At 38.7% G+C, this 14,375-nt stretch overlaps 1 protein-coding gene across 1 annotated transcript in view; it reads left to right on the top strand.

Annotated features, from left to right (window-relative positions):
* Positions 1 to 14,375, top strand: part of syngap1b (synaptic Ras GTPase activating protein 1b) — a 181,496-nt gene that overhangs the window by 61,613 nt on the left and 105,508 nt on the right. Inside the window, exon 3 of the mRNA XM_042489498.1 lies at positions 9,036 to 9,141. Coding sequence (XP_042345432.1) covers positions 9,036 to 9,141 — 106 coding nt within the window. The remainder of the gene's footprint in view (positions 1 to 9,035; positions 9,142 to 14,375) is intronic.

The raw sequence follows: 14,375 nt of genomic DNA, 5'->3' as shown, positions 1-14,375 counted from the left end.
CTCCCTTGCTTGTCTTTCTTCCTCTCACAGACTTGTACTTTCTCACACACACCCATACACAGTGTCCCACCATATTTCCCTGCTCCTCACAGCTGGGCCTGAGGAAGCAGTAGTGACATATGGGCAAGCCAGCCTGCAGCATCGCTCAACTCAACCTGCCAAGCTGAACAAAAACACTCCCCTCCCTCTTCAGATCCATGTCACTCCCTTCCCTTGCCTCTCCGTTCCTTCGTCTACCACCATCTCTTCCTCTTCTTCCCTGCGTCCCTTATCCGATGCCCCCCATCTATTCCTTTCTCTCCACGCGTGGACTGGCGTCTGTCACGCCCAATGTGGCGCAGTTGTTGGCTTCTGGCTGACTTTTAACAAGCATTTTTAATTTTCAGATTGTTAAAATTTGAATCAGGGATGGATCGATTTCAGACCTGCTCATTACAGCAGTCGTCATGGATGCCTAAATCCATCAGGCATACAATTAACAATTCAGATTGGATGAAATTGATTGCTGCACCACGAGCTTCAAAAGTGTCCAAATGGCCCCAAACCTGAAATGACCCACTGCGGATACTCTTGCACGTGCATTCGATTTGTTCAATGAACTTATTTTATGATGACCCAGTTTTTTCACAGTATCGGTTCCTTGGAGTTTATTTGTGTAAACGTGTCAAACCTTTTGAGTTTTGATCATTTTTGCATAATATGGTGTCAGTTACTCTGTTAGACTCTGTTATAGTACGTGCACGTTCAAAAGCTAACGCTGCCACCACACAAAACTTCTCTTTAATGTATTACTAGTCATCTTATATACTTTTACATTAAAAATATTAGTTTCAATGCATTGATTCAGCAAACCACTTATATATAGACATGTAAGCTCTGATCTTTGAGGGTCAAGTAGCAGATGTCCCGCTTGTGCTGCATTCACGTGGTGTCAGAATAATTTGAAAAATGAGTTCTCCATCATTAATTATGGCTTGTCCAAGTCTCTTTGTTATCAAACTGTTGTTTTAATGTTCCAAGTGATAAAATACAACACATTGGGCTGCACAAGATATCCACAGACCCTCAGAAGATGTTACTGCTTTTCTTAACTTTTCCTCTTCACATTAAAAATCACTGGGTTAAAAATACTTGATTAATTGTATCCATACAGGATGAGACATCAAGCTCAGTTTTACCTTAAAACCGCCACACATTTATTTTCAGTTGTACAGAACAACGTGCATTCAATACTGCAAAGGAGAGGCATTTTATCACCAATCGGTAACACAAGGTGACTTTTAAGTAAGAAAGGGATTGAGGAGATAATACAGTGTTTTCTATTTGTTTCAGTTTAGTAATATTTTATTTTGGTTAAATAACTAAAATAATACTAACACTTGGTGAAAACCTTGTCTAAGGTGCATTCCTACCCATGGGTTCTGGGTTAAGTTAATCCAATATTTCACTGGTGCTATATTGAGCAGAATTGTAGCACAGTTGCCAAAAGAGAACATTGGCATGATAGGTTTTTGCAGTCCGTGAATATGTTACGCTCCCAGATAAACTTCACATTGTTAGGCTCACTACTTGTAAGGCTCTACATGCGTCAGTATGCTATACACAGAGTGCTTTGCAGATTGGCGTATAACATCTGAAAACCTCTCCCAGATCACCGTTTCAAAATCATTTAATTTTATCTGATTTATTTCGAACATATAAAAAAAGAAAATAGAGAAATAATTATACAAACAAGCAGACAGACAAAAAAGGTCATATATACAAACAGTGAACAACGTAAAGTAAAAGAAAAGCTCAAACTAATGATGACTTGGTTTACATATTCAAAAAGAAGAGAAAACAAGTACAAACTCGTTTAATCCTACCCCTTCTCCATAAGTCATTGAATTTTAATTTACCAGCATCCTTATTTCTTTAAACCTTTGCTATGATAAGATAAACTATGAAACACTTGAATCATGATGGGCTATGTCTGACAATTTTACCAACTACCTAAAAACGATAATTTTGAAGGTTCACCCACTTCGTACATTGTTTGGCCAGATACATCTGACCCCTCTCTATCATGGAGGGATTTTTAAAATTTGGATATCTGGAACAGGTAAAAACACCAGTTCATTTCAAGCATACCCTTAGAGTTGTCAATGTGTAGTTTGTTCTGTCTATCGAGGTGTAATGGAGGTTGCAGCTTCGATGTGGCATCACACCAAGCCTTTCGCCAACACTAGATTAAATTGTTCCTTTAAATCTGTGTGTGAGGCATCAGCGCGCCATCTGAAGTGGTTAAAAGTCAGTGTTCAAGCCTAATTCTGCCTCTCTGTGGGTGCTGAGTGCCGGCCTGCCAGCTCCCTGTGCCCACTCATAGCAACCCCAGAGCTGGTGTTATGTCAGCTGCAGACCCCGCGACATCTGACCAATCACATCGTGCCACACGCCGAGTAAAAATAGCCTCCAGGTGTTTTCCCCCCACTGGAAGCAGATGTGGGGTGCTTCTTGGTGGGCTTATGTGTCAGACTGGGGTAGGAAGGCATTCTGGGTCTTTTCCATGAGTCAAGTTGTCAGTGATGAATTGCGCTGGGCAGGGCGGCGGTAGGGGAGGCAGAACGAGTGGGCTTGTACTTGTTCAAGTAGATGTGATTAAGGAAAATTACCATATTTAGACCCTTGTGATTGGGTAGCATTGACATCTAGATGGCTTATCAAAAAATTTACCTCTTTTAGAATCATGGATTTAAGGTGATTTTCACTGTGTGTGTGTGTGTGTGTGTGTGTGTGTGTGTGCGCGCAGCATGTTATGAAATACACCCTTTGATTTCGATCCAGTGCATAAAGAGAAAGAGTTTAAGGTTGCTGATCTGTACTGAAAAGACACAAACCTGTGCCTCCGCTTGCCAAACATGTATTTTGTAACCTTCTCACAACTCGTACTGTAGATAAAAGTAAACGCAGCCCATTTGTCTCCTCTGGATTCCATGGCAACAGCTGAAAAATCTGGACAGAGAGAAGCATCACTTTAACCCTGCTGAAAATCACTACTATCCCTTCAATAACCGCAAAACCATTCAGTGTGATTACCCGAGGTCTGAGTTTGCTACTCCTCCATACTCCTCTCCCAGTTCCTTTTCATGGAGTCAGAGCTGGCATGGCGCTCACTCAGGCATTATGAAACCACTTTGCTTATTACTTATATTTAGAAACACTATAAAGCAACATGGATCGCGATAAAGCTACATTATGCAACTGTGGCTTTATTTGTGTTCCTGATCAATGAAGAGCTGGTTGAATGTGGGGTTAATTCAGGTTTACTGTTACTCATTGGCACTAAAGCATATTCAATTAGTCAAACGGAGTGCTCGGCCACTCTCCGCTGCTGTTTCTTACATTAATCTGGCAGAGAGAATTAAAAGGGGGTTAGAGAAAAGCTGTGTGCACTGACAAGACTTGGATTTAAATTGAAGCAGGATGCACTAAGAAGGCATGAATTTAAATTGCAGCTGGGTGTCTTCATAGGCTTTTTTTTGGTCTAATAATGTCACTCTGGTATGAGGATGCTCTCAGAAGTGTTAGGCGATATGGTGGTATGAATACTGTGAGACCATGTAAATTTGCTACATGGTTTATACTCAGGTTTCACTCTTATATCTTGGGATGTGTTAAGCTATGGTAAGCAATGTTGCAAATCAATAAACAGGACCACTGTATGGGTAAGATTTTTTTATGAACACTCTTTATAAAAAAAAAAAATTTGAGCAGATATTTAATTTTTTGGGTTGGCGAAAACAGACATTCCTGTTAGATGATCCATTACCAGTTTTTTAACAGAGCATGTACCATATCACAACAAGGATAGAGCATTGTGACATAAAGAGATAAAAATATTTACAGAGTGATAAAACAATAAATGACATGAAACATAGATTTAGAGAGTTAACACTTAAACACACACAAATGAAAAGAAAAAAAAATGTTACACATGCTAACAAATAGACTAAACAGACTCTTAATTTACTGTCTGGAAAAAAAATTGAAATATCATATTAAATGTATGTGATACAAACTAGCTGACTTGTGGTAATGTGTAGATATACAGTAGCTCACACAAAGTAGTGCATAATTATGTATGACCAAATCACAGCTGTGCTGATATTCAGGACAACAGCACATTGCTGAGTGTGATATTGCTTAAATAAACTGCATCACAATAGAGCATTGACAGCACCTGTTGAAATAAAATGCCTGTTTGGCCTTGTTTGACTTTACAAGTAATGTGAAAAAAACCTTGGTGAGCTTGAAGTACACATAAGACAAACAGGACAATATTTAACAGTTTAAACTTGAAACCATTTTTCGATCACACCAACTGCAACGCTGATGTGTGACTTAAAACAAATGTGGGCCAGGGGCATAAGGTAGGAGGGCCCCTTTTCTCCTTCCTATCTCCTACTTTTGGTCCCCTTGCTCAGATCACACCCTTTTTTAAATCTTGGCCTTCATTGTGATCTCAACCACACATCCGTAAACTTTTGTGATTGCATCTCGAAGCTTTTGTGTTGACAAAATCTGTAGACAAACCAACAGACATTTAAACACCTGGCAAAGTATACAAAATGGTTTCTGTGTTAGTTACAATAGGTGTCATCAGGACCACATTTTGTCATGACACGCACATGCACGCGCACGCACACACACACACACACACACACACACACACACACACACACACTCACAAGGTAAAAACAACACCCGCCACACTTGTGAAAACCAGTTTTTAACTGAGCCAGGCCAGTTTTAACTGTAATATGCCTTATGTTATAACTTATCTTCAATAAAAATAAATGAAATTAAAAGAAATCATATAATGAATAGTTAAATATAAACATCATTTCTTCAGATTAAGAAATTCCAATCTGGCAGTGCCATCTTTGTTTTAGCAATCCTATTCATGTTTTTGCTGCACTCAGAGACAATTGATGTAAGGACATCATCACAGCATGCTCTGCTAACTCTCCAACATTTACCATGATAGCATGGCATGCTAGCATTAATATATAATATATCCTATCATAAGCTAAATGATGGGATACATGGTAGTCTTTGTCTGCTGTTAGCACTACACAGAAAGTTAGATCTGCAAAGTAATTTAGATTTTTCTTCTAGATACAACAAATGTGTTATGAGACATTTTATGGCAATACATTCAATAGTCTGTATTTCATTCCAGATTAAAGTAAGGTGAGAGACCACCAAACAGATAAATAAAGAACTTGATAAATGGCAAAACCTCTCATTGTTTAATTGCCCCAACAAAAGGGAGACTCAGTAAATTAACATACACACTCTATGCATTCTCACACTGGACTCATAAAGTATGGATGCTGCTTAATATATTTTTCATCAGGAAGGTTGTACTGTAATTTCATCACAACAAGCAATATGTTGCTCCCAAGAAAGCACTGCATTACTGCGTGGAGTTTCGTGCACTTTGTTTGCACAGGCAGGGGAGTGGAGCGTGATCATATAGGCAGTTGATTTATGGTGCTTGTCCCTGATTAAGCTGGATATAGAGACTCGTATAAACAGGATGCTGATGCCGTGATGTGAAGCATCTTCTGCTTTGCCAGTCTAACTAGATTACGTACCCGTGTTCATGTGTCTGATGTGATACAGCTGTAACGTGGCAGTGGAGATTATTAGTAGCTTGAAGTGGAGCAGTGTCTGCATTAAATTTTTTACGTGCCTTCTCATTGATGGACATGCAAGATGCAGCAGGCCCACAAAAACACAAACACCAACTCCGACATTTTTCCTCTTAACAGAGGTCCTATAGAGTGAGTGGCACTTGGCTGTCTTGTGGGACATATGGCTCACTGTGACCTGCCAGTGTCCTTCACTGTTGTTGGCTTCGCCCCAAAGCCCCCCAGGCTGCACTGCTCTCTGCAGTTAGCCCCATCTTCTAACACTGCCTCTCTGTGTTCACACCGGCTCTTTTATGTCCCCATGTTGCATTTCTGTTAGACGTGACGACTCTCAATAGGACACACTCAGAAGCTCAGCAGTGTTGCGTCAGAACACAAACAAGGCTGCTGTCATTTCCACAGATGCCTTGACTTTATGTCAGCAAGGATACATAAAGGACAGTGGCTGCAATTCACTTTCAAAGGGGCACTGTGTATACCTGTTTGAAACACTTTAAATCCATTATTCAGCATTTGTTAAAGCTGCATAATGAATTAATTTTGTCTCTTGGGTGCAGAAGAACATCATAACAAGCTAAAAACACCAACCAAATCCATAATATATACACTTGGTGTCCACTTTATTAGGTACGCCTTCAAAATTCAAATGCTCAAGCCATAAATTCTACTTTCATAAAAAGAAGCATTAATTTAACCATACATTTATTATTGAGGCTGTAGGGCGCAGTGGTGTTCAAGTGGACTTCATTAAATTCAGTGTTTCTAAGTTTTTGCACGCTACATATAAAAACATGAGAGGGGAAGCATGTTAAAAACACATTTCAGTAAAGTGACCACACAAACTGCAACCTCAAACATAAACATATGGTTGAAGTAAATTCGAACAGGAAACAGTAACAACCTTTGCAAAGGTGGAATATGTGGTGCAGCTGTTATACTCGATTGCATTTGATTGTATAGGCATACCAAATAAAGTGACCAAAACCTGTTACCACTTTAAAAAGTTGTTGTGGCCAATGTTTTTACACATGTGGCTGTTTACACATCAAGCATAAATGAGGGAACATATACATACATGTTGTCTACCTGATGAATCTACGACCAATATTAACTTTCCTTTTAACTCTGCTTTGTGTGGTGGTAGAGACATTTCAAACAAACTGTGCATCCAAAATGCTTTGCAAGGTCATAAAGTGTGTGAAGTAAAACAAATGCAAATGCCATAACATGACAATAGAAGCTAAATGACATAATTCTAATGTTACTGCATAGCTGCCTTCATAATAGCCACTGTTACATTAGAGTAAAAATATATGAAATATAAAGAGAATAAACAACATTTGCTCATTTGTGACATAACGAACATAGCGATACTAATCATAGCTAGCAAACATTTCACTTCTACAATGGGCAAGAACTTCTCTCATGTTGGCAAGAATAGTCGTGTGGAGATAATTTTATTGTCAACATCCTTTAACGTCAACTTCCGTTATTACTTATGGGGATTTGTATCTTCTGTACTTGTGTATCTTGAATTTGCAAACCCATTACGTTTGCAGTTCATTCAAAACATCTTGGTCATTGTAGTTTTGTCTCAGCCAACTCCTGAGAAAAATACCTGGATCTTTGAATTGCGACACATTCGACTCTCTTCACACCAGCTGATTCTCATCCTCAGGTCGTCAAACACAGATGCCCCTCAGCGTATGTTATTGATTCCAAAGGCACCCTGTAGCATCTCTGAGACAACCTGGACTTTTCAATAACTTCAGTTGCACCCATATTTGATTTGGCAAATTTTGCTCCTGAGAGCAACTGATGTAGCTTAAAGAGCGAGAAAGCCTGCCTAGGGAGGGTATGAGGATTGGTCAAACAAAACCGGACTTTCACCCTGGAGCATGCAGTTTTTGTCCTGCGTGAAACCAAAAGTCCTGGCTGTTTTACCGTAGTGTTACGTTACTTATGTAAGATCCTCGTCCTCATCATGTTATGTTATTGTTTCATAACAAATGTACTTATTTTCACCCAAATCCTGATGTTTTTATCAAAACCTTACAATGTCCTTTTGCTGCCTAAATGTAACTGCGACCGTTTCACATCACCAGCGTGTTACAATGTTCTTTCAACTGTGCATCACATAGAGACACCAAAGGGCCTGTGTGTCAGTATGAGACGCTGAGGGTTGTAATTTGACGACCTGGGAATGGGAACGAGTTGTTTGCAGTGGGTTTGTTTGGCCTTGTTTGCTGAAAACAGCTGCTGCTGCTGCTAAATGGTGGATTGATAAGAGTAAATGTTTCATTCAGCCAATCAGCTAAAAGGGGCTAAATCGCTACTCAGTTGCCATTTTATTTGGTTCACCTTGTTAATCCAGTCTACTACAGTGGAGCTTTCACCGATCAATCACAACACAGTGCTTTATTTTGAAAGAAACTCATCATAAGTTTCTACACTCATCTTTTTATTTCTTTGTGTATTTCTCGGTGTTCTGGGGCCCAGTGCCAACGAAGTACTAGCTTTGGTGTTCAGTCAAGATTTATAGGTCTGTACTTTGCAGTATACGCTGTATTTTCTGGGTATAACTGTGATGTTTCAAAAGGACCAGTGTTTCTGATTAGTGTGGCACATTCTCCCATTTATTTTCCCTCAAGTCTCACTTTTATGAATTCAGGGACTGTGGGGCCAAATGTAGCGGAGCTGTGAAATGTGGGTTTATTTTTCTATATATATATATTTCTTTCTCTTCTTTTTGCTTTCAATTTTCAGACATAGTGCATCATACAATGAACTGCTGTGGAGGATTTCGAAATCTAGCTTTGTCTCCCACCAGATAAGCCAGTCTTGCTTTTACTTTTGTTGAATGATGTGCTCCGACTTTAAAGAACATGATGTAACTGGTAGCCTGTGGGTTGCATTTGACCCCGCATTAACCTTGAATATATTTCTTGGATGAATTTGATCTACTTTGTTGCTGTTGGTAGTTGTTTTAATCAGAGGTTTATCAGTTCATTCATGATTTTGGGATCCTTACTGGCTCCTTTTGTACATCTCTTTGCCATTTATTTGTCCGTTTATCAGCCATTTCAAACAGTTTATTTCCAAAACAGTTTTCTGGCCATAAAATGCAAAGATAAATTTAGCCACAGCAGGTTTTTTTTTTTTACAGCTATTAGTCCAACAGTATTGCTGTTATTCATCAAGCACAGTGTGAACACAGCGGTTTCTCAAATGCAACAAAGGGAAGGACAAAGAGTGCTCAGTTTCTCTTGTGTGTTCATATTCTGCACAGTACTCCAGGAGTGTGTGTTTGTGCACTGACCTTGTGCTCTTTCTGTGCAGGTACACCCTTTGCTGATGCGCGAGAGGCGCTCAGAGTCTCACAGGAACAAGCTGCTGCGGCGGACAGTCAGCGTTCCTGTTGAGGGAAGGCACCATCCCGAGATGGGTGAGCAGACAAACCTTTAAGCAGCTTTACTGTGATTCAGAAATGGAGGTCTTAATCAAGGTCCAACCAAGAGTTAGGCTCTTTTTGTCTCACTTTTTAAAAATCACATGGTATCAAATCCTTAACCCTTTGAAAATGGACCAACCCCAGATGTCTGCAGATCATTGTTTGCATGGTTGTGTTTAAAGAGATCTAAAATAGGAACCATAATAGTTAGAGCATTCATTCTTTTTGCAGTAGAAAGCTAAGGCTTCTTTCTTCCCTGTAATTTCGTCATGACCTTATGCTACCTTGCCACTGCCCTTCAGACACAGCATTTTGTTGTAATTGTGCCAGAATCTCCCTGAGAATTTCACAGTAATGGCCACAGTAAATGGTTGTTGCAAAATCCTGTATATATTGATCTACAATATAAACCATATTAGCTAGAACATTAATTCTTTTTGCAGCAGAAAGCTAAGGCTCCATAATGACGTCATTACGCTGCATTACCTGCAGTGCAAAAACGCACAGTGATGAGGAATGATTGAGAAATCCATCAAAATGCTTTTACATTTGGCTCATAGAAATGAGCATTTCTTAGAAACTTTCAAATAACTTTTGGAGTTTTAAGAAATATTTTGTTTATGTTTCTACATTTATAAATATTTAGGTCAGTATGTTTATTTTGTCAAATATTATGGGAGAAAATTTCAGATTTTTAAAAAAAATACTATAATAATAATTTAAATGAATGTCATAAATTTTATGACATTCATTTAAATTATTATTATAGTTTATTGACTGACAAACCATTTATCTTAGATTGTACAGATTTTGGGGATATAAACATTTAAAAAAATGACATCATAATAATAAAAATACCAACGTAGGCCCTGGACTATATCTATTGAGTTTAAAGGGTTAAGGACAGTTTTTAAACATGCCAAATTGTCGCAACATAATAGCATCTCTTTCCTCTTGTCCATTTTTAATTTTTAAAAACATTACCACCTATATTTGTTAAAGTTAGCTTGCTTATAATAATAGAATAGTTGCATAGCAACGGCAGTGATGTAAAGCTCTTTGCATCCTTTGAGCCGTTACTCTCTGTGTTACTAGCTCACAGCAGCACTCTGCATCTGAGCAGAGATAAAAGCATCCCATCTGATCAGAGCTTAAGGCAGCTGTTTTCTTTTTACCAGATTTTGCCAAGCTCTCCTTTTTTCAGCTTATCAGTCATCTTTCTTTAAAATGAAATTCATGCAATGATACCTTGATAATCATGCTTATTTTTGAGTTCCCTGTCTTTTTATTTCTACTTCAACCTAAGTTTTGTTTTCTTTTTTTTCTTTTTTTGTCATTCTCCTCTCAGCTTTTATATCCCTGTATTGTCCTGTCAAACTCTCCTCGGACTCTGTGAAACTGACCCTCTGATTGCTGCCTTCCCCTGTTTGTTTTGCCTGACTCACTCTCTCTGGGCTTTACAAATGTCCCGCTCAGTTTCTCCCTCTTCCTTCACCCTCCACCTCTCCGTCTCACTCAGCTATTTTAAGGGCCTCCCTCGCGACGTCCTCCCTCTTTCTGTCGCCGCTGCCACCTCAACAGTTGTGCTGATTCAACTGGATAAATATTTCCCTCAGTTTTTGTATGAGTGGCTCTCTGACCTCGAAGCGGTCAAGCACTGACACATCGGTTGACATGGCCCCGCCACGTTTTGACATATGCTGACATAGCAGTGCCACCTCGTATTGCCCATGTGTACTGTAAGCGTATTGTAAACACACTCGCATATGTTTGCACGCAATGCTACCAGCCATAATGCAGGACTATGGACCATCTGTGGTGACTACGCCCCAAAGAACCAAAAGAGATTAATGTGCCCCAGGCAATTAATAATTATCAGATCAACAAAAAAGTAAATGGAGGTTGTCATGAGGCCACAGAGATTAAGTCAACAGGGAGCCTCATGACCTATTTCGTTAAATCCCTGACATATTACATTGAGCTGGGTGAGGTTCGGTGATGATACTAATTCACTTTTTAGTGTGCACCAGGGAAGTTTAATGATTTATTGTATGAAAATGAATGATGTCTATTTTTTTAAATGCAATGGTGCAAATTTTGCACTTTCGTCACACTTTATGGGTGCTGTCCAATCAGAGGTGTGTGCTGCGCTGGTTCTGTTGAGTGGCCAGCAGATCCCATGGTGGTTGCTCTGGGAAGTTTTGATTATAAGTATCTGCATTGGGAACATTTCTTGAACAGATAAGTTGTTCTAAGCAGTAAATGGATTGATAAGTGAGTAGATTGATAAATTAAGCCTATAATCTCTGTGCACTGTGCCAGGGTGCAGCCTTTGCTCACTTGCACTCAGATTTTGAAAGGAATTGTTCCACATTTTGGGAAAAACTTATAATTTATTGCCAAGAATTAGATGTAGAGGGTGCACCCATTAGCTCAACTAGCAGAGCGACGCCCCACAGAGACTATGTCCTCGTCGCAGCAGATGCGGTTTCGACTTTGACCCGGAGCCCTTTGCTGCATGTCATCCTCTCTCCCTCCCCCTTTCACGCTTAAGCTGTCCGATATCTAATAAGGGCAAAAGTTAAAAAAATGATCTTAAAAAAGAAATTAGATAAAGAGGTTGATTCCACTTATGTCTGCATGCTACATACAAAGCTACCCGCAGCAGCTGGTTAGTTTTGTTTAGTACACAGACCGGAAACAGGGAAATTGCTCTTTCAGAGGTTTTAAAATCTGCGTGATTTATGTGAAAACTTTAGTTACTGCATTTATTAAAACCTCATAATACAAATGTGTGCTCTAGATCTAATCTTTCTAGATCCTGTAATAAAGTCTACTTTTCAGCACTTCTTAAGCTCACCAATTAACTCTTTATATCTTTTTTATTAATCATATAAAACCAAGATGAACAACTGACACATGGTTCTTTTATTGGGGGACTTAAGTATGTATTGAACCATTTCTTCGGCACAGTGACTTCCTTGAGTGGAAGTAACTGTGCATGTCTTTGTGCTAAACTTATTTCCACAATAGTTGGGTTTTTTTTACATTAACCCTTAATAATGTCAGTGTCAGCATTGGCAGTTAGTATTAGAGCCTATTGAGCAACGCAGAAACACAGTTACTATTAATGTCAGTTCAGGCTGGTAACCAGAACCCAAACAAGGTCAAGTGACTTTGAGGGATGAGGAGGAGCATTGAGTCTCAGGCTGCTTTATCTGTCTTTATTTAAGTAATTCAGTTCAGTAAGCATTTAGGGCATATACATATGTTTATACCTCTAAACTAGGCTTCATTGAGGTACATTTTGTAAACATTAAGGACCGTTCAGTCCTCTGAAAAATGATGAATGAACTGCGTCTTTCACAAAATTGAAAGACATGACCCCGCTTCCATCAATAGATTCAAATTCTGTCCATTCAGAATATTTCCATGTGCTGAGATGAGATTAAACTGCAGATGCTGCAGCTGCTGCAGCTGCCAAACACTCATCCATGTGTTTGTGACAACATTAATACGTCAACCTTGATTCATTATTCATCAGAGGGTTAAAAGCCTACATTTATCACAAGATATTGATGCTTGGAGACATTTGACAACAATCCCAGCTGGATGCCTGATGTAGTGACACACTCAGATAGAAAGATATTGGACTTTGCACTCGATATGGGATTAGCCAAATACGTAATGCCTCAATGGCTTTTTACACTCCTCTGTCGCTGTCATAACACATTGAGTGATACAGATGCATTCATTTTCCTCTTTCATTTACTTCTCTGTACCTTTATGGTTCCAAAAAAACATTTTAGGTTGAGGAGGCAATTAGTGCATAATGAAGACATTAATTTTTCTGGATAATTACAGTGCAGCATAGGCATTTTATGCAAACACGAGGCTTAATTAACGTTTTATGATTGTAACAGGGGAAAATGACCCTTTTTTTAACTAAATAAAAAATATTTCTTGCTCTTATGTTTTTTATGTTTGGTTGCATAATACTAAGAATTATTTGTTACAAAAGGACCACATTAGGATGGATTGTGCAGGAATATTGTACATATGCCTCATAGATGCTCCACGGAGGCTGTCGTTTCCTGAATTGGGAAATTGTGCGTCTGATGTTTGTGTGCTCATGAGCTTTAAGTTGTAATGTGGAAACAACACAAAGAAGATGTGTTGTATTTTATTCCTCAGAGCCTTTAAACAACACACTGATAACAGCTTAAAGCTTTATATTACAGAGTGATTTAGTATCAGTATATCCCCCGAAATTAAAATACGGCTGTACTTGGCTTATTCCCATAAACAACTTTTCTTACTAATCTAGGTCACTCTATGCAACTATCAGTTACAACCTAATACCATATTACCAAACACATATGAGCAAATAATTGCCACTCATATGTGAATTTATAAAAAAGTTTATTACCATCAACCAAGCATTTACTTTTGTCCGCCATGTTTCACCAAACTTTTTTTTGTTCAAACTTCAGAGGGCATTCACTTGAATGTTCCCTGTCACAAACTCATTTTTCCAATTATTCCAATCAGAGATAAATGCAGGGTTATGACTGATTAAAATTAGATGTTACAAGTTTTTGGTAGTGCTCCAGTTCACATGGCTGATACCATTTTTTTTTACATCTGTCCAAGTCAAATTGATCACCATTGGCAGATAATTATTATAAACATTGTTTTCTTTTTTTAAAATTTCTCATGCAGATCACCATCTGATATACATTTGCATATTTATTACATTAATATAAAGTAATCCAACAGAGAAGTTTGCGATGAATTTTACTGAGTGTTTCAGAATTCATAACAGCTGTTTCGAAGCTCGTCTCAGTACGTTATAAGTCCACTTGACAAGTAGGTTTTCTCGAGCTCATTTATTTTCTGTCCTCATCACCAGCGGCCCTGACTGTTTCTTGTTGTTTGAGTCGACTACACGAGGTAGCCTGAGGAACACCAAGTTTTGCTGCTGCATGTCATTGGCTCATTTTTGGCAGCTTGTCAAAAGCTTTGAGGAGTTTTTCATTGAGAGAAAATGACTTTCTTTTTTTTGTAATGGTTTTCTTGTATTGTAGTTACCGTGAGGCAAAGGATCACGATATGAGTAAAGTGCAAAGAGAACCTGAAGTTGTTCTGGATTTTTCATGTATGAGAGGACCAAATAAACACTGAATGGAGTACTTTATTACAGTGAGTACATTTTTTAAACAGCTTTT

This window comes from Plectropomus leopardus, chromosome 7 (assembly GCF_008729295.1).
Source record: "Plectropomus leopardus isolate mb chromosome 7, YSFRI_Pleo_2.0, whole genome shotgun sequence".
NCBI lineage: Eukaryota > Metazoa > Chordata > Actinopteri > Perciformes > Serranidae > Plectropomus > Plectropomus leopardus.
This window is presented reverse-complemented; position numbering and strand designations above follow the sequence as displayed.